The sequence below is a fragment of the Gossypium hirsutum genome, chromosome A05 (assembly GCF_007990345.1).
Source record: "Gossypium hirsutum isolate 1008001.06 chromosome A05, Gossypium_hirsutum_v2.1, whole genome shotgun sequence".
NCBI lineage: Eukaryota > Viridiplantae > Streptophyta > Magnoliopsida > Malvales > Malvaceae > Gossypium > Gossypium hirsutum.
The window spans coordinates 4616796-4640546 of NC_053428.1; the positions used below are offsets into that span (position 1 = coordinate 4616796).

Consider the following 23751-nt stretch of genomic DNA (forward strand, 5'->3'; position numbering starts at 1 on the left):
AACCTACTCACCATCACCAATGGACCATAAGAGGTTCTCAAGAACTATTGGCCAAATCTTAGACAAGGAACGCCAGAAGGAAGAACGGTTAGCCTTGTCAATTCTTATGGGGCAACTGTCCTTGATCATATATTTGCTCCGAACCACTTGCAGCCAAAATGCTTTCGTACCCATTTTCAGAAGCATTGCCTTATTATGTTCAACTAATCTCCGTAGTCCGAGGCCATCACTAGTGAGCGGTCTGACAACAAGATTTTCAATTTCTTTACAAATAAAACATCTCACTAACTTCTCAATTTCTTTACAAATCCAATCGAAACTAAGGTTGTCTGCATAAAGTAATTTGAGATAGCAAGCAAAACGCAATTAGCGAGACTGATTCGCCCTGCCGTAGAGAAAAGGTTAGCATCCCACCCATTCAAACGACTCTTAACCTTATCAACTATAAACTGGTAAGTGGAGCAAGAAACCCTTTTATGAAGCGGTTAATTGTTCACATGACGAGTTAATTGTTCAACCTCCAACTCACCTAGGAGAGGAAATTTATTATGAAGCGGGTACCGACTTAAAAAAAACAATAGCACTATTCATAATGGATTATTCATCATAACATTATTTTATATTAAATAAATTGATATCATTAATACGATTAAACTTTTTAGGTGTCAAGATAGTATTATGTAAAAACATCGTATTTCAATCTCCTTCCAAAGCGAATCTGTCTCCACAAGATTTCCTGGTGGCCAAGGACCTTCTCTAATTCAGCTTGAAAATTAGCTTCCAATTCAAGAAGCCGATTTACCTTCTCCATTCCAAAGCCACTCGGATACCCTTTAATCTTACAATGACCCGCCTCTTACAGCTAGTAGTAGGGTCAAAAACCGATGGATACCAAGCCTTAAAAAATAAATAAAAAATAATACATCATATCAATTAATTCAATTTAAATTATTAAAGTTGAATATAAATCATCTATAATTATTAAATTTAGATAAAAACATTATATTGGTAACCAGGTGTGTGGCAAAACAGAGCTCCTCATCTACTACTACGCAGCAAAAGCCAAAACCAAAAGTGTTGAGCCTTTCCTCTCCAAAGCAAAAAAGGAGTAAACAAAATATTTATAAATAAATAAATAAAATTGAATCAAAAAGTCGAATGGCGCTTAAACTGGCATTCTCTCTTCGTTCATCAACTCACAGTCTGTGAAAACTTCCAACACTTCCGGCATTAGGGTTTTTCTGGTTTATATAAATTGAGGGCTTCCTTAATCCCCCCCAAACTTTCCTGAGTGGCCGCCATTTTATAGAGGGAAGAGGACTTCAAAGTTTCATTCTTTTTTCATTAAAAAAAAAAATCTATTTTACCAGTGGTTTGATGGATCGTCTACGCCCAAGACAGAGGGAGAGACTGGTCTTCTCTGGATTTACAAAAGCTGAGGTCAGAATAAAAGGCTCTTTATTTTAAGTTTTAAGTGGCATTTCATTATCTGAATACTTATCAGTTTTCTCCGATTCTTATTAAATGGTGTTGTTTTAGCTGTTAATTTTTTGCTTTCATATTCATTGTTTTTTTCTTTTAAAGAATTATCATCGGGTTGTTTTTTTCTTGTGGTAATATGAGTAGTAGTTTCCTTATGTATGAACAGTTGAGAATTTTAGCTCAGATTATGGGAATAGAACAAATACGGTGTCATGAAATTTTAACATATATTATTGAAAGTTTTCTGTATTTCTTAATGTATTGTCTTTGATGTACTGTGCTGTGTTTCTGCTTCTGATCAGCGTAAGTGTATGTTTCAATGTTGTTGATCCTAAGTCATTTTGCTATAAGCAAAACAATGCATTCATTATACTAAATCTCTGTTGGGGTTCCTCAAGTTTGTGCCTTCTACAAAGCTATTCTGCTATGAGATTATAAAACATATATATATGCCTATTCTGTTACCTCTTTATGTACAGATTGAGAAGATGGAGAAATTGTTAGTCGAATCAACAGAGCCGATTCAGAGTAAGGAATTTTGTCAAAAAATTGCAAGAAGTTTTAGGTTAGTTGCATTTCATGTATTTTTCTTTATAGTTCTTCTCCCCCTCCCTTTCTTCTCTCTATCCTTTGCACCCTTTGATATTAACCAAATGAATTAGCCTGGACTTAGATGAATGCTGTCTTTGCAGTGCATCCTCAGCTCGTGCTGGCAAACCTATTGTTAAATGGACTGAGGTCTTTCTTTACTCCATTACTTAGTATTTCTCCTCTTTTCCTTCAATATCATACTTTAGGGTATCTCCTATGAATGTGATCACTTATTTCCTTATTGTTTCTCAGGTACAAAGCTGGTTTGCAGCTAGGCAGAAAGAAAGCACATCCAAAGCTCCTTCCTTCACTGATACACCCAAAGATCAGTCCCCAATACCTGAAACTTGCCCTCTACACAATGGACATCAAGGTTCTCAAAGTCTTAGAGGTGTGTGTCCTATTTGGAATTTAAAAACGGAAATGGGCAAAGTTCGGAGAGATTTAGAAATCCGGTTGTTGTAATACGGGTTTTAGTTCAATTTGCTACCTCATTTCGGGAACATGAAAGCTATTTAAACATTGAGGATATGGCTCCAGGCCTTTGTTTTTGCACAAAATGTTATATAAACTAATTGTCCACACAATCTTAAGATTTATTCTTAGTCAGTTTGGCCTATGTCACTATTATAATCACAAATTTGCACCTTTGTCTCTCTTTGAGCAACAGGCCTGATGATTATTTTTACTTGCAAGGTAAAAATTTTACCAGTACAGGCATGAACTCACTACTGTTCATATTGACTGGTGCAGAAATCTCATACGGTTTTCTTGGTCATAGCTGCCTCTGCTTTGTGATCTAGAAACAATGACTTAACAAATAACTATAGAACCGAACCACCTTCTATGTTCTAGAGAAAAGTATGTTCTGCCTTTGCTAACTTACCTGCCTCTTTCTGGGAATGGTTTCAGGAATGGGAGGAAAGATCCCTGATCTGTCAGAACTAAAATTCGAGGCAAAGTCATCTAAAGATGGAGCATGGTAAGTAAATGAATATATATTAATCCATTAGTAATCGTTAGGCTTTTCTATGTAGAAAAAACAACAGTTGGAATATACTTGCATTTATTCTGTTATGTCATGGAAGTCTTGTGTTTGAACTTGCTCATATTGGACTGAGTTTATTTTGATGTACAGGTATGATGTTGATATGTTTCTCACTCACCGGTTTTTAAGTTCGGGTGAAGCTGTAAGTATCTAAATCATACTATTGCACTCACTGTATAGCTGATGCTCACCCCGAGCTAATAATTACGTAGTCACAGTTGTTTTCAAACATACTGATCCATGGAGTCAAATTCATGTGTAGGCAGTAAGTATTAACAGGGTGATTTTAGTTTAAAAAAGCAAAAAGTTCTTAAGAGTTTGTTATATTCGTATTTTAAGTCGTTTGATAAAATATATTGTTTGTTAAAGGAAGTTCGTGTTAGATTTGTGGGATTTGGGGCTGAAGATGATGAATGGGTTAATGTTAAAAAGGCGGTACGAGAGCGATCCATTCCATTTGAGCATTCTGAATGTAATAAGGTGACCATTGGAGATCTCGTATTGTGCTTGCAGGTGACTTATAGATATGTACTCATTATTCTTAAATTTGTCAATAATCTTCCAACCCATTGTTACTTAATTTGCATTTTTGGCGTGAACTTAGGAGAGAAGAGACCAATCAATTTACTATGATGCTCATGTCGTGAAGATTGAACGGAAAATGCATGACATACGAGGTTGTAGGTGTCTCTTTTTGATCCGATATAATCATGACAACTCCGAGGTAAGCATCTTATCTTTTTGTCAACTCTTCTTTAGATACCAGCTACATCTAAAGAGTATCAAGTATTTCCTTTAAAGCTGCAGATACTGATCTTTCTAGGTTCGTTCTTTGCCAGGAAAGAGTTCGATTGAGGAGACTATGTCATATTCCAGGCCAACAAAGTAGATAATTAGCAGAATGCTTCTTGATCTTCTCTTCCAATCACCATTTTGCAGTTTTAATTGTGATTTTCTGAACAATAGAATTATGAGGATGTAAATTGGTTACCGTCAGCATAATTGAACCAACGGGAAATTATCTCCATTATGTATGGTTGTCTTTGGTACAGTAATACAGTTTAAACAGTGTTTTCATGTTGGAATATGCATATAAAACAGGTAAAAAATCACAGTTTTCTTCTTAAAATTGGTTCCCGTGTATTAATCACCATAACCAACTAGATTTAAAAGGATTTCGATGCCTCAAAAGTGCGAAGTAACCAGCTGTTGGCAACAACATTTTCATCTCATTAAGGGAAACTTGTAGGGGACAAATGACAATGACGCAACTTATACTTAAATCATAACGTTAGATGCCTTGACCAGTTACGCCATTAGTACGTCCAACACACTTGAGCAAAAATCTTTAAAATCATTTCTCATACTGAAACCCCACAAAACCAAGTTTTCCCTTTGGATTTCACTGAAGCTGTGTTTCACATCTTGTAAGGTAAAAACTCACCTCTCTAAAGACCAGTTTGACATTCTTGTGATTGAAAATTATTTTTAAAAAATTTGGTTTGGAAAAAATATTTTTGGAAAGTGTTGTAAAAAAGTGGGTTAATTTAATATATTTAATGTTACTGTCAAAATTTGTGATTGAGAAGATAAAATGTTCATTATAGACATGATATTGTAAATTGAAAAATAAATTTATTTAAATAATATTTAAATCATTTAATATAAATTATACTTAAAGTATATATTTTAAATACTTTTAATAATTAATAGATTATTTATAATTTTAATTATACATGAAATATTTTAAATTTTTGAATATAATAATAAACAATTTTTAAATAAGTTAATATAATGATATATAAAATATAAATTAATCTAAAATTTTAAATACATTTAAAATAGTTTAAACAAATAAAATTATTTTGGTAATTTACACTGAAATGCAAAAGTCAAAAAATATCTAAAACTAACTTTTGCGTTTAAATGAAAAATGTTTTTCCAATGTATTTTCAACTTTAAAAGCCAAGTGTTTGGCATTGTTTTTGGTGAAAAAAAATACATTTTCAACCCCAAAACAACTCTCGAACAAAGATTTGGTGGTGTTTACATATCACTAGCGAGGTGAGATTCCTCAAAATGTATAGGTGTTTAGATAGTCTAATGGGGTCAACCCTCCTCCGATGAAAATGTTTTTCCCACTTTAACTTTTTTATTTTACTTTAATATAAATCTAAAATAAAACTATAGATGTAACTGATAGTTATAAATACATGCATTTTATACGAGTTAAACATATTATATTAAGTATAAATGTAAATTTAAAATTAAAATTATAAAAGGTACATATGTTCTTTAAAAAAAAGTGTATTAATTATGTAATGCTTGTACATTTTTTAATATAAATATGATATTAATATTTTAATTATTATTTTTAAAAATATAATTGTAATTTAAATTTTATTATTTAATATAGACATGAATTTTAATTATTTAGTATATTATAAGAACATTTTTAAAGTAATATCTATAATAATCAATTTTATTGTCAATACACTGCTATTGCTGTATTTAAATTCAAATATTAATTTCAATTGTTCTAATCTCACTACCACCGCTACTTTTAATCTCATCAAAATCAATCCAAAACCTCGAAATAATCAAATACTACCTACTTAAGGTGAAATACTCGATTACAGTTACCATCCGGTTAGATATCTAACAAAAGCATTTTGGATCAAATAGCAGGTCTCGATACTTTTTCTGCCCCAAACTAGGGAAAAGTCAATAGTAACGCATAGCCATTGCTCAAACAGCCCATTATATTAGCGGGGGCTTACATGCACGGAAATGCAACTGAACACAAGAACAAATTGTCTTATTGTATGACAACTATTCGTAAGCAAGAAAACAAAACTCTCCAGTCCCAGAGAAATTCTTTAACCGCAATATCAACAACTTTCAGCATGTTCGAGAAAATTGCTTACTGCTTTTGATGCCACAACTAACAAAACGAACAGAGGTTAAATAAAAAAGTGTTGGTGCCCCAACTATCACCAGGAGCAGGGTGGACACATGTATTTTCTGTTAAACAAAAAAAAAAATAATAATAATAATGTCATTGCCACACTATAGATAATTTATATGAATTGCTGAAAAAGACATGATATGTTTACCACATTAGGAGTAGAAAAAAATGACTGTCGAAATCAAAGATGAATCAACCTGAAGTTAAACCTGCAAAATACATGGAAAAATATTGCGAATAAACAGACTGGGCAATGTGCACAAAAACAGAAGCAGAAAATAGTGCAATCAATCTCCGGTTTCATAATGTATCAAATTAACCAATGAAACTCCTTACCAAATCATACGTTGGTTGTTCTCGTGGCGCCTGGCAAAAACTTTTAGGCATGTAAAAAGGGCCTCTGCTGCATTTCTGCTTCTGAGATTTTGACCTCTGTTAATAATACAAAAGAATCTAACAGGCTCACATTTGGAGCCTTAGACAAAGAATCACCTCAGACCACCATCTAAAGTCTAAAATCCACAGTATAGCATCAAAATAGCAAAGGATCCTATTGTAAGCTAAAATACAAATGGTACTATCAGACTACATCAGCCACTATTTTTACCACTAAGGCAATCATTAAATGTAATAAGTTCAATATTCAAATGCTTTATCCGTAATGACACGGTAGGACTTCTTTGAAAGGGGTATATCACTCCTTGGAACGAAAGCATGAAATCCCGACTTAGAAAAGAGAGAAATAGATAATTGGAAGAAAACATCCACCAAAATAATTTGCAAACTTGGGGTGTTCGGCAAAAAAAGTTTGCCAAAAAGGGAAAAAAGGGAAAAAAGGGAAAAATAATGGAATAAAAACTCAGGGTGTTTGGCAAAAAAGGCAAGGCATTAGCTAGGAGATACTAAGATTGATCATGCACTGGATTTAGCTTTTAGGGAAATGAGAATACACGCACCAACTACAGGGCAAGAAATAAATAATAACAATATCCTATTACATCTTCTGCTTCAAAATATACAAAACAAGTAACATTCTTTCTTTAGGCTCAAATCAGACATCATAGAAGTGAAAGCCTGAAGGATCATAATGATCCTCTAGTCCAGAAAACAAGGCCTCAAACACCACCAACAATTAAAACTTATCCTTTGCACTTGCCTTCAACCAAGAAGTTATGATTTCAAAACTATACAAGTAAGGTAAGAACATTTGCATCTAATTCGACAGAAGCTTTTGAGTTTTGACTTGGATGAATGACAGTGCACAGGTTTTAGTAGATGCTAGATGATGATGACAATAAAGTAGAATTTTGCATACATCAACTCCAAAATGCTGTGATCAATCATTCCAGCTAAAGAGTTCCGCCCCCCAAAATTGAAGCAGTTGAGCCATCTCTTGTCGTACACATGCACGGTTAAAATAAAAAGACCGGCATGTGAACAAATCATTTGGCAGATCATGAAACAGTTCGGCCATAACAAACTGATGCAATATACAGATTCTTTGCCCATTTCTCCTGGTGAAAAAAACAGTGTGTAAACATTTACACTTGGGAAACAAGGTTGAAAGCAGTTAATGAATAAAGTTCGATGAAATACCTTCACATGTGTGCTAGGAAAAGCTGAAGTTCGAAGGGTCTCCTGAGTTTCATCTGTGGGTTTTCTTCTTGGAACACTAAGAACAAAAGCAGCTTGATCCCAGGTTGCAGCAGTTGAAGTGATACGGTAGCCATTATCCCATCTCCGGTGAATACCTTCACTGGGGTAGAGAAAATCTAATTCTACAACCTGCAAGCGGCACCAACAAAAACATATTATCAGGCAGCAAGTTTTTCCATTTACCACAAGTGCCAGGGAATAGACATTGAAGGAAATCCAATAAAACCTGGTCAGAAAATGGAGCACCGCGTGACATAACAATTGCCCATCTGCTTCCAGCAGTGGCCATGGCAGTCACATAGAAACCCTCCCTCCATTTTTTGTTGATCCACTTAAAGGGAAATGAATCGCTAACTTTGTAGGATTGCTGCAAATACTGGGTCCCTACATTCAATGAAGTTACAGAAATGAGCTAAATTGTGTAACATAGAAAATACTGTAATTTCATTTTAGATACTTTAGGGATTGCTAAACTAACCCTTGGACATTACAACTAATGAACTCCCATTATTAGCTCCTGCAACTGCACTGATGTAGTAATTTTTTTCCCACTGCTCCATAATCCATTCCTTCAGAAAGTTACAAAATTGGTATTGTTAATGTCTGAGCTAAGACAAGAAATTAAGACCTATTTACAACAATGTTTGACATGCAAAACTAAGAACAAATATCAATTAGCATACAGCTAACAAGAAATGTAATATGGGAGATGCAATAGACATAATTCTGGGAATAAGAACACAAGCAACCTTATGAAGAAAGTATGGAGAGAGTTCATAAACTTGAGCAGTGAAGCCAGTGCCAGCATCCATAATAAGAGCCCATAGGTTTGAACAAGAAGCCACACAGCTGATAAATAACCCATCTTCATTTCCTTTCTCGATATGCTGGGGAAGCCTCACATCTGCTACATTGTAATGGTATCTACAACCAGGGAAAAAAATTAGCAACATCTATTCCTACTTATGAACTTCAGAAGCTTGATGGTGATTTTAAGATTTATACCTTTGCTTCATAGGCCTACGAGCATTATACACACTAATCCATTGTGTTGCAGGCATTCCCATTCGAACCTTCTTCTTCGGTTGCTCATCCTCGTCCTCCTCCATCATTAACCGGCCTCTCTTTTGTCCTACTTGATACATAAGCTACAAGACAAAAATTACATGTTAAATGAATTCCAACAAGGCAACAATTGAGACACGTTTCTCTCAATGAGAAGCCAACCAAAATAGGGATTTAAATTGCGGTAGCAACCGCAGTTGCTTTTTCGGTCGCATCGGTTTATCACAATTGTGGGTCAAACGGAGGTTATCACGGTCATTACGCTCATTCCGGTTGTGATTTTTTTTTTTGCTTAGTTTATTGTGAAGTTTAAAAATTATAATTACAATCATGAAAGCTATTTTCTAACCATTTTTAAAATGTTTTAATATATTCTATATTTTTTAATTGATTTAATATTTTTATATAATAAATAAATACACATAAAAATGAAGTGAATTTTTTTTAAAATTTCATATTATTTAAGTAGTTCTCAAAAATATTATATTATATTTATAAATATAAATATGCCTACTATCCTTACAATAAACATATACACAAATACATAAATAAAAACCACTATTTATAAATATTATAATTTTTTTTCTATTTTCTTTTCTTTCTTCATATTGTTCTCTTTTTTTTCTCCTTTTTCCGCCTTACTTAAAAGGCCTAAAAAGACTAAAGGTTAAAATGTGTGAAACTATGTAACATTAATTTCTTTATTTTTTGAAGTCATCTATTATTTACTTTGACTATCTTCTTCATCTACTCTCCATCCTCTGGTTAAGCGATCTCTCTCTCTCTCTCTCTCTCTCTTCTTAATTTTATCGTTCTTTAACTTATGAATTAGCCAGAAAACTGGAATAGCGGGTCGTTATTACCGCTACACCGATTATTGCGGCCACTATTCACCGCAATTGTTGTGATTTAAACTCAACAGTTTTTCTTCCGATAGCTGTAGCGGCCGGCAGCACTACCACTAAATAGTGGCCACTATACCACTATTTCGGCGCTATTTGAATCCGTAATTACCAAATAATGCAGACAAAAGAAGCAAAAGTACCTTCTGAGCACCATCAGTATTGATTGGCCTAATATCTGGATTTGGACCAACAATCCCATCAAAAAGGGAGATGTATTTTGCATAATTCGGTTCCTCATCGAACTTCAAATTCACCACATGCTCAACAAACTGTCTGAAAGGTGCAGGGCAAAAGCAACACAAAGTTTCTGGGGATGTAGCCATCTTCTTCTTACAAACAAGAAATCCTTTGTTTTCACCCTAAAATAACCACCCACATCAAGAAGGTGACAGATAATAAATATCAAAATGCTGAAATTTATATCAAGTAAATGCAGACCTGATACCCTTGCCAGGGTAACCGACCACGTAGGAGAAAAATGAGGGTGTAAGCGAGAGACTCTAGATCATCTCTCCTGCTACCAGTTCTACCAAGATGAGCATGAACACTAGCATACCGTACGGTTCCCCTGCAGTACATGAATAATCAATTAACTACTAATCATAACACCAAGAGAGGAAAAGGAAAAAAAAGTACTCCCAAGCTTATAGATATAGAAATTTAATAAAAGCACAATCAAAGAAGGAAACGAAAGCATGCAAACATAATTTTTCATAACAACATTTAATTTTACCTGAAAACGTCTGGACGTTGATCATACTCAACATGTTGACCACTTGAACTATCCCGCCACTTGGTTGCTGTTGAGTTCAAACAGACAAAAGAACTGTCAAATATGATCTGGATCTGAAATAAAACACATCTTAAAAGGAAAAAATCAATGGCTTACCTAATCCTAGGTCAACAAGGAAAAGTTTTTTCTCATCTAGAGTTCCTGGAGGACCAAGCAAGAAATTCTCCGGTTTTACATCCCCGTGCACATATCTGCAAAACACAAAAGCAACAGCATTATAGCAACAAATGTCTTCCAATGATCAAAAGTCAAAGCCAATGATACACTGATTTAGTAGACCTCTTCAGCATTATCAATCGAAGTACTTTAACTTTCCTAACAAGACAAATCTTCTTGCCATATTTAAAACCAAATGAAAAACAAAGAACAAGCAAAATAGAAAAAAGAATCACCCTCTGGAGTGCATCTTCTCTAAAGTTGAGATGGCCTCAATGGCAAAATACATGCAACCATTTCAATGGACATCCTGGAAGTTGAAGAAAAAGCTACCATTAAATGGTCAATCTCTTAATAAAGTAAGGAAAATAATTTAATTGAGAAGGAACATACGTGTGCGAGTTGTTATTCCAAACATCCCATAAGCTAGGTCCAAGAATATCCATAACCTGTTCAAAACATTGCAAAATCTCAGTCATCTTTAAAACCTGATACATATATATATCATTGAACTTAGAGACCGCAAAAGACATACCATAACATAGTAGTCACCTTGCCGACCCTTGTAATGAACTCGAGGCACACCATGGCTACCACCAAGCGCACTGCAGAAAAAAATTAAAGCCCTAGTTAAAATTACAAATGACTGGCAACCCTAATTAATGAGGCTATGATACAAATATAAAACCGTTAAACAATGAGATGGAAGGGAACTCACCCGTAAACTTGCCACTCATATGGTGGCCCATAGTTACATCCTTTGCTGCTTCTATGCTCAAATTTTAAAGCAACCTAAAGTTCAAACATAACAAAATTAGCACATTGCAGATATGAACAATTTTCAGAGTATGCAATGAAATAATTTGATACCTCTAAAGCTCCTGGACCAGCACCAATTCGTCTACCAACATACACTTGTCCAAAGCCTCCTTTCCCAAGTTTCCTTTCTATTCTATACATGGGAGAACCACCTACCTGAACCTGTTGCAGCAAAAACAAAGAATAAGTATAATTTCTTCAAACTGATAAAACAACATTATCTGCTTCTTCCTTCATGTAACTGATTGTGTAAAATGAAGCTCGATACCATAACCAATCTTACAAAGTCAAAAGCAATAAATATCAGGTCCACGACTCTTTTTTCTTTCTCTTCTACAGACTCTTTGCACAGATTTTTTTTCTTTAAAAACAAAAAAACTGAACTCCATAAATAGATATCTCAAGGTAAAATGAAGCAAAAAAGAGTCCAGAAAACTTTGAATAAAAGCACCTTCTCGGGAAGTGGGGCTGCACTTCCTTCATCTTCGGCTCCAGGGCCTTTGTTGCCGTTAAGGCCGCCGCTATCGTACTCGTCCATATCTTTTCGGCAACCTTTTTCTCAAAACCCTAAGGGCTTTAATATCCTCGTTTTTTTTCTTCCAAAAGGCGGAGCACCGTTCACGATATTATTGTGTTCGTTGTCGTTGCTTTTAATCTTGTTATCACAAGTGGCAGCAACGATCGCGTCTTTCTGTTTACTCACCAGTCCGGTTCTCCTCTGGCGAGTGCGAACAGTGAACTTTTTTTCTTGCCGGTGTTGGTGTAGGGTTTCGGGAGAATATCAATCGGATTCGGTTTCAGGTTACGGTTGACGGAGGCCCGATCTCCGCGAGCTCGGCTACGCAGCTCAGGCATCGTAGGGACTACATTCGTCCATAAAGGGTAGTAGCTTGGTGAAGATCCATGAAGGTTCTAGAATCATCGGCCGATTAATTTTGATTACAGGCTCTGAGAGATAGGATATTAACCCAATAACAAAAAAATAAGAGTCAGAGAGAGTAGGAAGATTTTATTTGATTAGAACAGATAAAGATGGTGAAATTGGGGTTTGGTAATGGAAATTTTGGAGATCTGTGGAGGGAAATGAAAGGAATGGGATACAACCAGGTCAGAGTGAGATACAAAGAGAAATGGAGGTGAGAAATTAGAGAGACAATGCTTCCTCCTGATTTTTTTTTCCCCTTTTGTTGATTTTAAATTCATCTTAAATTTTCAATATTATGTATTACTAGCGTGGTCTTATGAAATTAATTTTGAATTCGCATGGAAAAAAAATTTATGTAATAAAATATTTATTAAAATTTTGAATAAAATTAATTGATATTTTAATTATACTGATAAAGTTTATATATTTACCATGCACTATATTTTTGAGTTCAAATCTCATATTTTATCACATAAATATAATTTAATTTACTTTAGATTTAAATGTTATTATAATTAAAATTTTATTATTTTATTATATAAAAATGATAAAACATGCTCATCAAAATATAATTTAATTTAATTTATAAATAAAATAATATTTATTAATTTAATAATTAAATTATAGTTAAGTGACTCGTGATATTACTTTAATAAAATATTTATAAATTTTTTAGAATAAGTTTATCTGTGTAGACAAAAAAATTTTATGGAAGTTGAGTTTGGTTTTATTTATTTAAATTTGATTTTAAATCTCTATTTCTAAGGAATTAATATGAAGTTTAATATTTTGATTATTTTTTTTATTTTTTTGGCAGGCTGATTTTTTTTCTATCTTAATTTATAATTTATATATAATTTGTGGATTATTTCCAGAATCGAATTGTATTAGCTAGATCGATAATCGATTGGGATGTTAGTTTAGAATAAAATATTAGATTAGTTTATTCGTAAATCAATTGAATCAACGAATTAAATCAGTCAAACTAATCGATAGAACTAATTAAACTGATGATCAAATTAATTGAATCAACTTTTTATGAAATAGATTAAATCGAGGATCAATATTCTAAATTATTTGAATATCAATTCAATCTTAAAAATGGTGTTTCTTCGATCAAATGAAATATTAAAATTAATATATACATATTAAAGTTTTAGTGTATTCGTAAATGAAAGTTTGAGTAAAGCCTAAAGGTTATATAAGATTGTTGGAGAATTTCACCTTCCCTACCCTCTTGACTCAAGGTCCGCTATTGGCTTTACATCCTCTAGTCTAAGTTGTAGGCTTGAAATTTTACTGTATATATATATATCAAAATTCTTTTAAATATTTTTAAAATAATTTGTTATGATAAAAGAATGATATTTAATACATTAATTGTGTATTTTTTTTAAACTCCACAATTATAAAGGGTAAAAAATTTTGTTTTTTCATTGTATTTCACAATCAAATACGATAAATCAACATGAGCAACAAATTAAAACAGCTCACTACAATAGAATTTATTATAGTGACAGTTATCATATTTATTTAAAATAAAAAATTCACCAACACATCCAACCATTTAACATGTTTCTTTTTCCAATTCAAATCTCTTTCATTTATTAATATCAAAAGTAAACAAATAAAACAAATTAATCGTGATAAAAATCGCTGTTTTATTCTTATAGAATTTAATCGTGAAAGTATAAATTATTAAGACACCTTGACATTTATTTATATTTTATCATTTTGATTTTAATTTATTCTTTAATCACATTGGTCCTTGAATATCAATCTCAGTCAATTCCTTTTTTTTAGAAACGAAAATTGAACAGAATTGCTAAAATTTTATATAATAGTTTACATAGTAATCTATGTATACTTACATTATTGATGTAGATAATTTTTAGAAATTATGAACTTACCACCAAATGAGCTACTACGAATGTGCTGTTGCCAAAATACGCAAACAAACTCAAATGTTTAAAAAGTAATACATTTTATCCATCAATAGAGAAAACTCGTACAAGCAGAGAAGATAACATCAAATCAAGGAGCATATTGCATCTGCAGTCCAGCACATCATACTATATATGCTTATCCCCAAGTTCTTCAACCCTTTATTCCACTACCAAAGCCCCTATTTCAGCCAAAACATTGGCCCTCACCAAATTCTCTCTTCTACCCGATCAGGGATTAAGCCACTAATATTTCTACCCTAACAAGCCTAGTGCACATCATACAGCCCATTTTGCTGCCATAGCAATTTTAGTATCGTTTTCACATGTGTCATATACATCCGCTACATGAAATATTCTTTTTGCCTACCTAAGCCAGAAGTAGCACATGTCTTGCACAGAATTTATTCTATCAGGATAGACAAACAAAGAATTATAGTTTATGGATAAATCAGAAATACAACCATATAAAATGAAACAAACCACTAGATTAATATTGATTATACACGGTTACAAATTTCACTATAAAACCAGATCAACAAACGTGAGCTTTTAAAGTTTACTAAAACATCTACTTCTTCTTTCAAGTGAGATGTTCTAACATTAGTTTTGAGAAAGGGAAAAAAAAAAAAAACACTTGAGATGACGTCCTGCAAGATCATTCACCAGATATGATCAATATTTTCAGCTATGGTGCCTAATCGCTTCTCCATCCAGTTGATTATATCCTGCCCTACCTCTTCACGCTCGGGTTCAAAGAGAAGATCATGCAAGAAGCCTTCATAGAGCTTTATGTCTTTGGAGGTGGAGGATGCCTCGTTGTAGAAATCCTGGGAGGCGAGTGGATCAGTGACTTTGTCTGCAGTCCCATGCAGAACAAAGAATGGGACTGTCACGGACTTAAAGTTCCGCATCAAATAAGAGGAAATGCGCAATATCTCATGCCCAGTTCGGGCCCTTATTGGACCAGTGTAGACCAAAGGATCAGAGTACTTGGCCAAGAGTGCGGCAGGGTCCCTTGAAACTGGGATGCCCTTCTTGTTCGCACCTTTAAACTGAAGCTTAGGAGCAACCAGAGAAAAAAGAGGAGCAATAGCCTGCATAAAAACACCATACATATTTATATTTTATATATAGAAATTAAAATAAAAAATCATGGAGGAAGAAAGTGGCAATTCATCATATCTGTTTTAATCAGTACTAAAATACCAATTTGACGGGATACAAGGAGGATACATACGAATTTTGAGTTAAACCACAACTAATTTTATTCTTTATAATATGTTATTGATATTACACAGTAGCAATACAAAACCAAAGCAACTCACAAATCTCAACCACAATAGCTAGATGACATTATAGGGCAAAACCATGAAAACAATATTCAAACTAAAACCAGACGAGCTGTCTCTAAAAGGAATTAACACCTCCTAAATACCTTTATCTGCACAGATCTTTCGCTTTACAGAATACAGACGTTTGAAAAGAACTAAGAAATCGATCACAAGAAGAAAGCCCGCATAAATGAAAGTGATATTAAAAATATTCCTTAGTTAAATTATTAAACCAATAATGGGTGATTGGTTGGTCGAAGCACATTTAACTTTTAACACTAAAGTTAAAGAAATAAAATCCGGAGGCAACTACAGCATGATTTAGCACGGTACAAATATAGAATAAGAAGAGCAACTTACCCCAACAATTGGATGTGCTGGTTTAACACGCAAAGCTGGAGAGGTCAACACAACTCCCTCCAGCATTCCTTCAATACGAGGATGTGAAGCTGCCTGGTAAATCACACCTTATTTAATTAAAAAGGTTCGGCAGATAATTCAGTTAAAGCAGTCGGCAGATGTGATACCTTCAAAACCACAGCTCCACCAGTAGAGTGACCAAAAAGGAAGCAAGGTACACCTGGGTTCTCTGATTTGATCTTTTCCAAGAAAGCCCCCTGGAAGTAGAGAGAAAAACTTAGCACCTTCTTGCAGGCATATTTTGAATAAAGCCAAAGACTTCCAAGTTATGGTTTTAGTTATTTGTCACTGGCCAGTAGTCAAGATAGTAAACTTCAAATTGTTAATGGTTAAAATGCTTTATCATCACAAGAGCAATAGGGTTATCCAATTAAATGTTAAATGACAAAGTGATCAGAAGGAGTTAATTTCTATTGCACATTAAAAGAAATACAGATAATTAAACTACTTACAGTGTCTACAACAACATGATCAAGTGAAGGAACATATCCATGCAATCCATCACTGCCACCATGACCTATAGCAATGAAGTTTTTCTCATTACCACAACTTAAAATCAATACTCTTGAATAGATTTTTGCAAAACAAAAACAAATGCGGAAACTTGTGTCAGATTATGTACCTATCCAGTCCATTGCATATACACCAAAGTTGCAAGAGATTAGTTGCTTTGCAAATTGAGCATATCTTCCACTGGAAATGAACACCACAAAAACAGAGTGAAAAATGAGGAAATTCTTTTCCAATGGGATAAAAAACTAAGATCTTCGTAGGCTTGATTTAGAAACTAGTGTTACCTGTGCTCATTCAGCCCATGTATAATGATCAAAATTCCCCTAAAATCACAGACAAGCAAGCAGTTAAGAGACGAGAGAGTAAAGCAATGGAATGAAGGCAGCTATATAATAAAAGTAAAGAACAAAAGCAGAAGCTACTGCCTTGCATGATGCTACAGACAAACTAACAGCAAAGCGTTATAAGTACATCAACCCAAAAAGAATGTAATTGCTGAAGAAAGCAAAGCATCATTCCACCGAACTTACACTAAAATTCAAAATCTTGATCCACTCGAATTACCATTCTAAATATAGGAAATTGAAAATAAGTTGATTTGTGTAAAGACTCTAGTATTCTCGGGTCATAAGCAATTCAAAAGTTAGTAACTTGAGTTCATGATTAAGCGCACAAATTAAAAAGAAAAATAAAGAACGTCGATAAAAAAGAACACTACCGCTTACTTTAGTTCACCGGTAGCCGGAAGCCAAGACCGGCTAAACAAGGCATTTCTTCGAACGCCAAAGAACAGAGATGTGTTCCAGCGGTACGGAATCTCTCCGTCCTCGGTTTCGAACCCCATGTTCAAACCCTCCGCCAACGATCTCCTTCTTAAGGTGTCCTCCTCTTCTAGCCTCCATAATGATTTCCGCCTCGCCGTTTTAGCCGGAGATTGCTGCCCGGAAGCAGCACCGTCAACCGCCGCAACATCCGTCCGAAATTGCCGGCGACGAGGGAAGAGTAGGATGAGGATGTACAAGATTACTGATTGAATGAAAATCAGAGGAGTTCTTAGGGTCTTAAAGATCGGGATTATCCGATTGCTTGCTCCCGATGTCAATGGCTCCATCTCCCCAGCCGTTGACATGACAGAGATGGCAAAAAATCAAATTAAAAAAAATGAAAAAATAAAACCAAAACTAAAAATATATGGATATGGAAATAAGGAGAGGAAACAACGAAAAAAAAAGGTAAAATTTTACAGGCCAGGAGCAATTTGGCTGGAATATTTATAAAGCGCGGGCAGGTTTCGGACAAGGAAACCAAGGGGGAAAAGAAAGATCAAAGTAACGGCTGAGGTGACGTGGAAATGTTTGATTGAGTGGGGGAAACAATTTTCAATCTTGGAAGTAGGATGGACGGCGATGATGGAGTGAGATGAATAGCGTGCTTCGACATTTGGGTGTAGGAGAGTTTGATTCTTCATAGTTGAAATTAGGAGAAGGAACAGTGAAGCTTACGCTAAGCAACAGAAATTGAAAGAAACTCTACGCGTAGCCAGCCTCGCAGCTCGGCTTCCAAGCGCCAGAGTCATGTTTTTAACTGTTTCTCGTTTGTGCGAATAATTAGACGAGAGACTGGTTATCAACTCGACGACTCCCCCCCCCTCTTATTTTTGTTCATAGAAAAAAAAACAAAGGAACAAAAATGTAAAATAAAAATGTGGAGGAAAAAGATAAAGCTCAATAATTTATCACAAATTTTATCGAATATTAGGTAAAATAAAAGTGTAGTTTATTATATAATTATAGTAAAAATAATTTGATTTGAAATTTGACCCGATAAACCTCTTTACTTAAATATTTTCTTAAGACTCATCTGTAGAGGGGAGATGGGACTCCAGACAAGCTACTGGATTGTCTTCTTCTCTATTTCTTCGCCATCCTTTTTCTTTTTTTATTTTTATTGATACCGTGTAACAATTGAGTTAATCCTATACCTTTTAAATTTTAAAATATTAATCCTCATCAAGTAATATAAGTAAGTTCATTAAATTTTATTATTAAAATGATGAGGTAAACATATTATTATATGTCTACTACGTTGTTAACTTATTATTTTACATTTTACTCGTTAAAAATCTAATTAATAATTTAACACTATTATTTGCATCAATATTAAAATTTTAAATTTTAAAAAAATAGAAAATTAAATTGATTCAATTATAGAATATATACTAAATATACAATTATAGGCATAAATAATATTAATAATTGTATTTAATTAAATAAATTAACTGTTCATCATTGAGTAAAGACTAAACTTTCAAATTAAAAAATGATATAAAAACTAAAATTAATAAATTTAAAAATTAAAAAGTTTAAAATTAATTAGATTAAAAATTACGAATTTCATTAAATCAAAATTTAAACTAAAAAGTTTTAGAGAGAGAGGAGAAAGTATTTCTTTTGGTAAATGAAGATTACATTTTTTCTAAAACTATTTACTTAATTCAATAGAATTAATCAAAACTAAATATATATTTTCCATCAAAATATTAAAAAGTTTTGACTCGCATGGCGGGCATACTTCAGCCTTCAAGTGTATATTATTATCCGCATTTGCCGGGTCGTACTATTTGTCGGGTCGGTGAACCAAAAAGGTAACCGCCCTTTAAATGGCCCCGCCAAACTAATTAAAACCATTAATTTTGAACAGCGAAAGGGAAGCCAGCCAATAGCGCCAAGCGGATAAAAGTCTCGACGAGCTGAGAATCAACGAAGCATCGATGAAATCGTAACCCCCCACGACGTATTTTCCTAGCCTCGAATTCCTCGTCATTGTCACTGAGATTCTTACACGTGTCACATTTTCATAGTTGTTATCCTTTTTAAGTTTATGGGTAAATTATAGTAGTAGTCACTCAATTATTAGTATTTTTTTGTCACCTAACTATGAAAATTTATAAAATATCATTTAATTATTAATATTTTTTTTTGTCACTGAATTATGAAATTTTAAAAATGGTCAATCAATTATTCAATTTCATCTTTTTTTCATCACCAATTGACTAACAGTGATAGCTTTTTAAAATTGACATAATAATAATTTTAACCCTCAACATTTATATATTGTGTCAATTTACTCTTGATTCTAAAATATTTAACCCTTAATATACATTGTGTAATTTGATCATTTTTGCAAATTTACTTTTCTTCGTGACCCATTTCACTTAAAAAACTAAAAAAGAAAACAAATTTATCAACTAAATTTAATTGAAAATATACAAAAAGAAAAATAAAACACCCAAAATTCTGAAATAATAACTTTCACCTTTTCTAATTTTTTTTAAATTTATCCCTCAGAAAGAAAAATAAAACTGAAAAAAAGTACAAAATGTGTAAATGTGGAATGTTAATTATTTTTAGAATCAAAACTAAATTAATAATGATTACAAATCTTACGGGTTAAAGTTGCTATTGTGTCAAATTTAACGATTATCATTGTTGGCTAACAGATGGCAAAAAAGAAAAAAAAATTGAATAGTTGATTGATCATTTTGTAAATTTTCATAATTGGGTGACCAAAAGAATAGTAATAATTGAGTGGCGGTTTATTAACTTTTCATAGTTAATTAATAAAAATAAAATATTAATATTTGGGTGAGTACTAATAATTTACTCTTAAGTTTATTTCATCTATTAGTTAAATAGTTTTATTTTATTTGTATCTATTTATTTTTATTATGACTCTTCCAATTTTTAAGTCAAAATAATTATATAATTATTGAAACAGTAATAATGTGAACTAAATTAAAATTTAATCATTAAATAATTAATAATAAACAAATTATTAGCGTCGTTTCTTATAACAAAGACATAAATCCAAATACATTTAAACTAGTAATATTATTCTTTACTTGTAATGATTTTCATGCCTAATACTTAGTAATGATAAATGACTTAATTTTTAAATATTTTATTAATATAATAATTTAAATGAGATGACAAGGTCTCTCCTATCTTAACTAATTGTCGAGGGTTCGATTATCGCCCTGGATATGGAATAGCTTTAAAACTCGTGATCAACATCTTAATAAGCTTATAGAATGTGGAAGATTAATTACTAAGTTTACTCCTATAAATACCTTAAGGAAAAAATAAATCAAATTCAAACATCAACAATTTGATATTTTGTTTTATTATTATTATCATTTGTCACATCCTTTACTTCTTTTTTTCTCTTTCGCCTTTTGTCGTATTTATCACGTACTTTTCACGTTAACATCGTGGCGATTTCTCATATAATTATCTTACCCATTTTTTCTTATTTTTAATGACTTTTTGGTAACAAATATTGTTTTCTTGAATTTTGGTAACAATTATTATTAAACAAATTAACAGTATAAACTTTAAAAAATTAACAGTTTAATAGCTTAAATAATTTTTTTAAATTTTAAATGAAAATTTTTTAATAATTTAATGATTAAATTATTTTTATTTTTAATTAAACGATAAAAATAAAAATTTATCCATAATTTAATGAGTAATAATATAAGGTAAAAGAAATATTAATGGTTTTAAAGAACAAAAGAAATATCTAAAACAATGATTACATAATAATAATTAGAACAATGTAAAAAAGCGAGGAGATTTTGTCTTCTTAAACGTATACAAATAGAATATTGAGAATATGGATAAGAGGGTTATTATGGCCTACAAAGTATATATGGAGGATGAAAATAGAAGATTAATAAAATAATGTTAAAGTCGATTGAGTTTTAACTTTATTAATATTGATGTTTTTATCAATATAGGAGGATATAGGTTCAGGTGTTCTAAAATGCATTATTTTTCTATTTAATGATTAATGAGAAATTATGAGTAATTTTAAACATTATATAAAGATGAATAACTATATTCAATCAAAATAGAAAGGTATTATACAAAAGAATTCAATAAAATTATTAATTCAACACTCACTCCGTGAAGAAAACTAATGAATTGATTCTTTATTTATATATTTATAATAGGATAAATTTGACAATGAAACAATAGTTAAGGGTTGTTTTTTCAGTTTAAATCTGGTTATAAATGTAGCTCTTCTCTCAAATTTATGATTTTAAATTTGTAAAAAAATAAAAAAAATAATTGTATTTTTATTTTTACAAATAACATGATTGATTAAATTGGTGTTACAAGATAAATTGATATCCACTTGATTAATAAAATTACTTAAAAATTGTTTTTAATAAAGTAACAAATATTAATATAATGGTGCTTTTTATCTTTTATTATGTTTAAAATAATATTTAAAAGTAACAACTAAAAACTAATTATATGGTCATTCCTAATATATATATCTAGCTCTCACGATTTTTTTTTTTTAACTAAGGTAATACGAGATTATTATGTTTTGGTGGTCATGAGTGACCAGTTAGGGACGATCTCTACCGAGAATATAACGTGGAGGGCCATCTGTGGGTGCTTGCTAAACAAATTTTCATGTCACTATGTGTCCAAGCCGGGGTAGGAGTATAATAAACTCAACTATACATTAAATATAGATTTACTTTATATATTTTTAATTTTCATGTCTATTTTATGGTTCATATTCAAGGTTTATAGATATTTTCTTCAAACAATGCCGTCTCTAAGGTCTGAATGTAATATCCTAATTTTGGGCCTAGTCGGAATAGTAGTTTCGGGACCACAAAATCCGAGATATAAATAATTATTTTATGATTATTTTAAGGTCTATGATATGATTGCATGATTGTGTGAAAATTTCGTGAAGAAATTTTATGCATAAAGTGCTTAAATTGAAATTAGGGACTAAATCGAATAATTTGTAAAACTTGCATTCTAGAAGTTTCTAGTATGAAATTGTTTTGAAATATTAATTAGGAGGTCTTAAATAGAAATTTTACCAATTTCTAAGTCTATGGACAAAAATTGGACATGGATGGAATTTTTGGAAAGTTTAGTAGTAAGGGCATTTTGGTCATTTAGGGGTAAAATGAATTAAAATACAAAATTAAAAGCCAATTTTGCTCATCTTCAACCCCATGGCCGAATATAGCAAGGAGAAACCATGGCTAGGGTTTTTCAAGCTTCCAAGCTCGATTGTAAGTCCGTTCTAGCCTCGTTTTTAATGATTTTTATGTTTTTGGAGTCCCGGTAGCTCGATTAAGCTTATGTTAGCAATAATTCAACCTAGGGTTTATATTTGGAAAAATACACATAGGTGAAATTTGTGTATTTTGGTGTTTTATGATTGAATATGAGGTTTTAAATTATGTTAGACAACTTGTGCTACTCGGTTTTAAGTGAAAACGAGCAAAAGGGCTTAATTCGGTAAAAATACCTAATAGTCATAAGTACATGTTAGGGTGAGAATTTGATGTTGCCATAGAAGGGAAAAATGATCATCATGTCATTAAACATAAGAAAATAGGCTGAAGTTTAATTTACGAGCTTTGGGCAAAAGTGTAAATATGCAAAAGTTTAGGGACAAAATTGTAATTTTTCCAAAATATGATTTTGGGTCAATTTGAATAATGTGAGTCCTAATTAGACTATATTTTAAATGATAGAGCAAGGAAAACTAAAATTCGGGCTAAAATGGGGAAAATACCAAGTTGTGGACGAAATGGTAAAAGTAGCCATTTTCGCATACGAGGTAAGTTCATATGTAAATGTTGGTAACATAGTTATTGTTTTAAATGTTTTAATGTTATTTAAATGATATGATAATTATTATGAAATATCATACTTGTGACAATTGTTTGATAATATGTCAAATTATGTGATATATTTGGAAAATGTGAAATACTACCGAGTATCGGTATCAGCATTCCGTAGAAGATGGTTAAGACACATGATTGGGAAAGAGGTCTCGTTGAACCTTAGGAATGGATTAGGATATAAGTGACATGTCACTAGGATTGTTGAGCATCCGAACTCGTTGAGTTGAGTCCGAGTTCACTTATGGATGCAAATGTCCGAACTCGTTGAGTTGAGTCCGAGTTCGAGAGATGTAACTAGGCATCCGAACTCGTTGAGTTGAGTCCGAGTTCACCTACGGATGCGAACGCCCGAGCTCGTTGAGTTGAGTCCGAGTTCGCTTATGGGCGGGTTACATGGTAGCTT

At 32.4% G+C, this 23751-nt stretch overlaps 2 protein-coding genes and 1 pseudogene across 2 annotated transcripts; 1 reads left to right on the forward strand and 2 right to left on the reverse strand.

The window, feature by feature from the left end:
• Positions 1–1022: 1022 nt before the first annotated feature.
• On the forward strand, positions 1023–4198 carry LOC107951403 (protein SAWADEE HOMEODOMAIN HOMOLOG 1). Its single transcript, XM_016886454.2, has 9 exons — positions 1023–1440; positions 1962–2047; positions 2175–2220; positions 2326–2464; positions 2986–3055; positions 3212–3263; positions 3491–3634; positions 3726–3845; positions 3961–4198. The coding sequence occupies exons 1-9, from the start codon at positions 1378–1380 to the stop codon at positions 4012–4014; spliced, it is 774 nt and encodes a 257-aa protein (XP_016741943.1). The 5' UTR covers positions 1023–1377; the 3' UTR covers positions 4015–4198.
• Positions 4199–7063: 2865 nt separating this feature from the next.
• Positions 7064–12684, reverse strand: LOC107951404 (casein kinase 1-like protein HD16; annotated as a pseudogene).
• Positions 12685–14819: 2135 nt separating this feature from the next.
• Positions 14820–18278, reverse strand: LOC107951405 (monoacylglycerol lipase). The gene is made up of 7 exons (XM_016886455.2): positions 17344–18278; positions 16903–16941; positions 16728–16798; positions 16558–16622; positions 16213–16302; positions 16046–16138; positions 14820–15448 (listed from the first exon to the last, which is right to left on the reverse strand). Exons 1-7 carry the CDS (start codon positions 17745–17747, stop codon positions 15014–15016), a joined length of 1197 nt encoding a protein of 398 aa, XP_016741944.1. The 5' UTR covers positions 17748–18278; the 3' UTR covers positions 14820–15013.
• Between the last annotated feature and the right edge of the window lie 5473 nt (positions 18279–23751).

Excerpts from the sequence above, each read along its gene's own strand:
- LOC107951403 (XM_016886454.2), top strand. The coding sequence starts at position 1,378 with ATGGATCGTCTACGCCCAAGACAGAGGGAGAGACTGGTCTTCTCTGGA. Across the intron at positions 2,465-2,985 it reads AGGTTCTCAAAGTCTTAGAG|GAATGGGAGGAAAGATCCCT; the intron begins GTGTGTGTCCTA and ends GAATGGTTTCAG. Across the intron at positions 3,846-3,960 it reads ATAATCATGACAACTCCGAG|GAAAGAGTTCGATTGAGGAG; the intron begins GTAAGCATCTTA and ends GTTCTTTGCCAG.
- LOC107951405 (XM_016886455.2), bottom strand. The coding sequence starts at position 17,747 with ATGTCAACGGCTGGGGAGATGGAGCCATTGACATCGGGAGCAAGCAAT. Across the intron at positions 16,942-17,343 it reads CCGGCTACCGGTGAACTAAA|GGGAATTTTGATCATTATAC; the intron begins GTAAGCGGTAGT and ends CTGTGATTTTAG. Across the intron at positions 16,623-16,727 it reads ATATGCAATGGACTGGATAG|GTCATGGTGGCAGTGATGGA; the intron begins GTACATAATCTG and ends TCATTGCTATAG.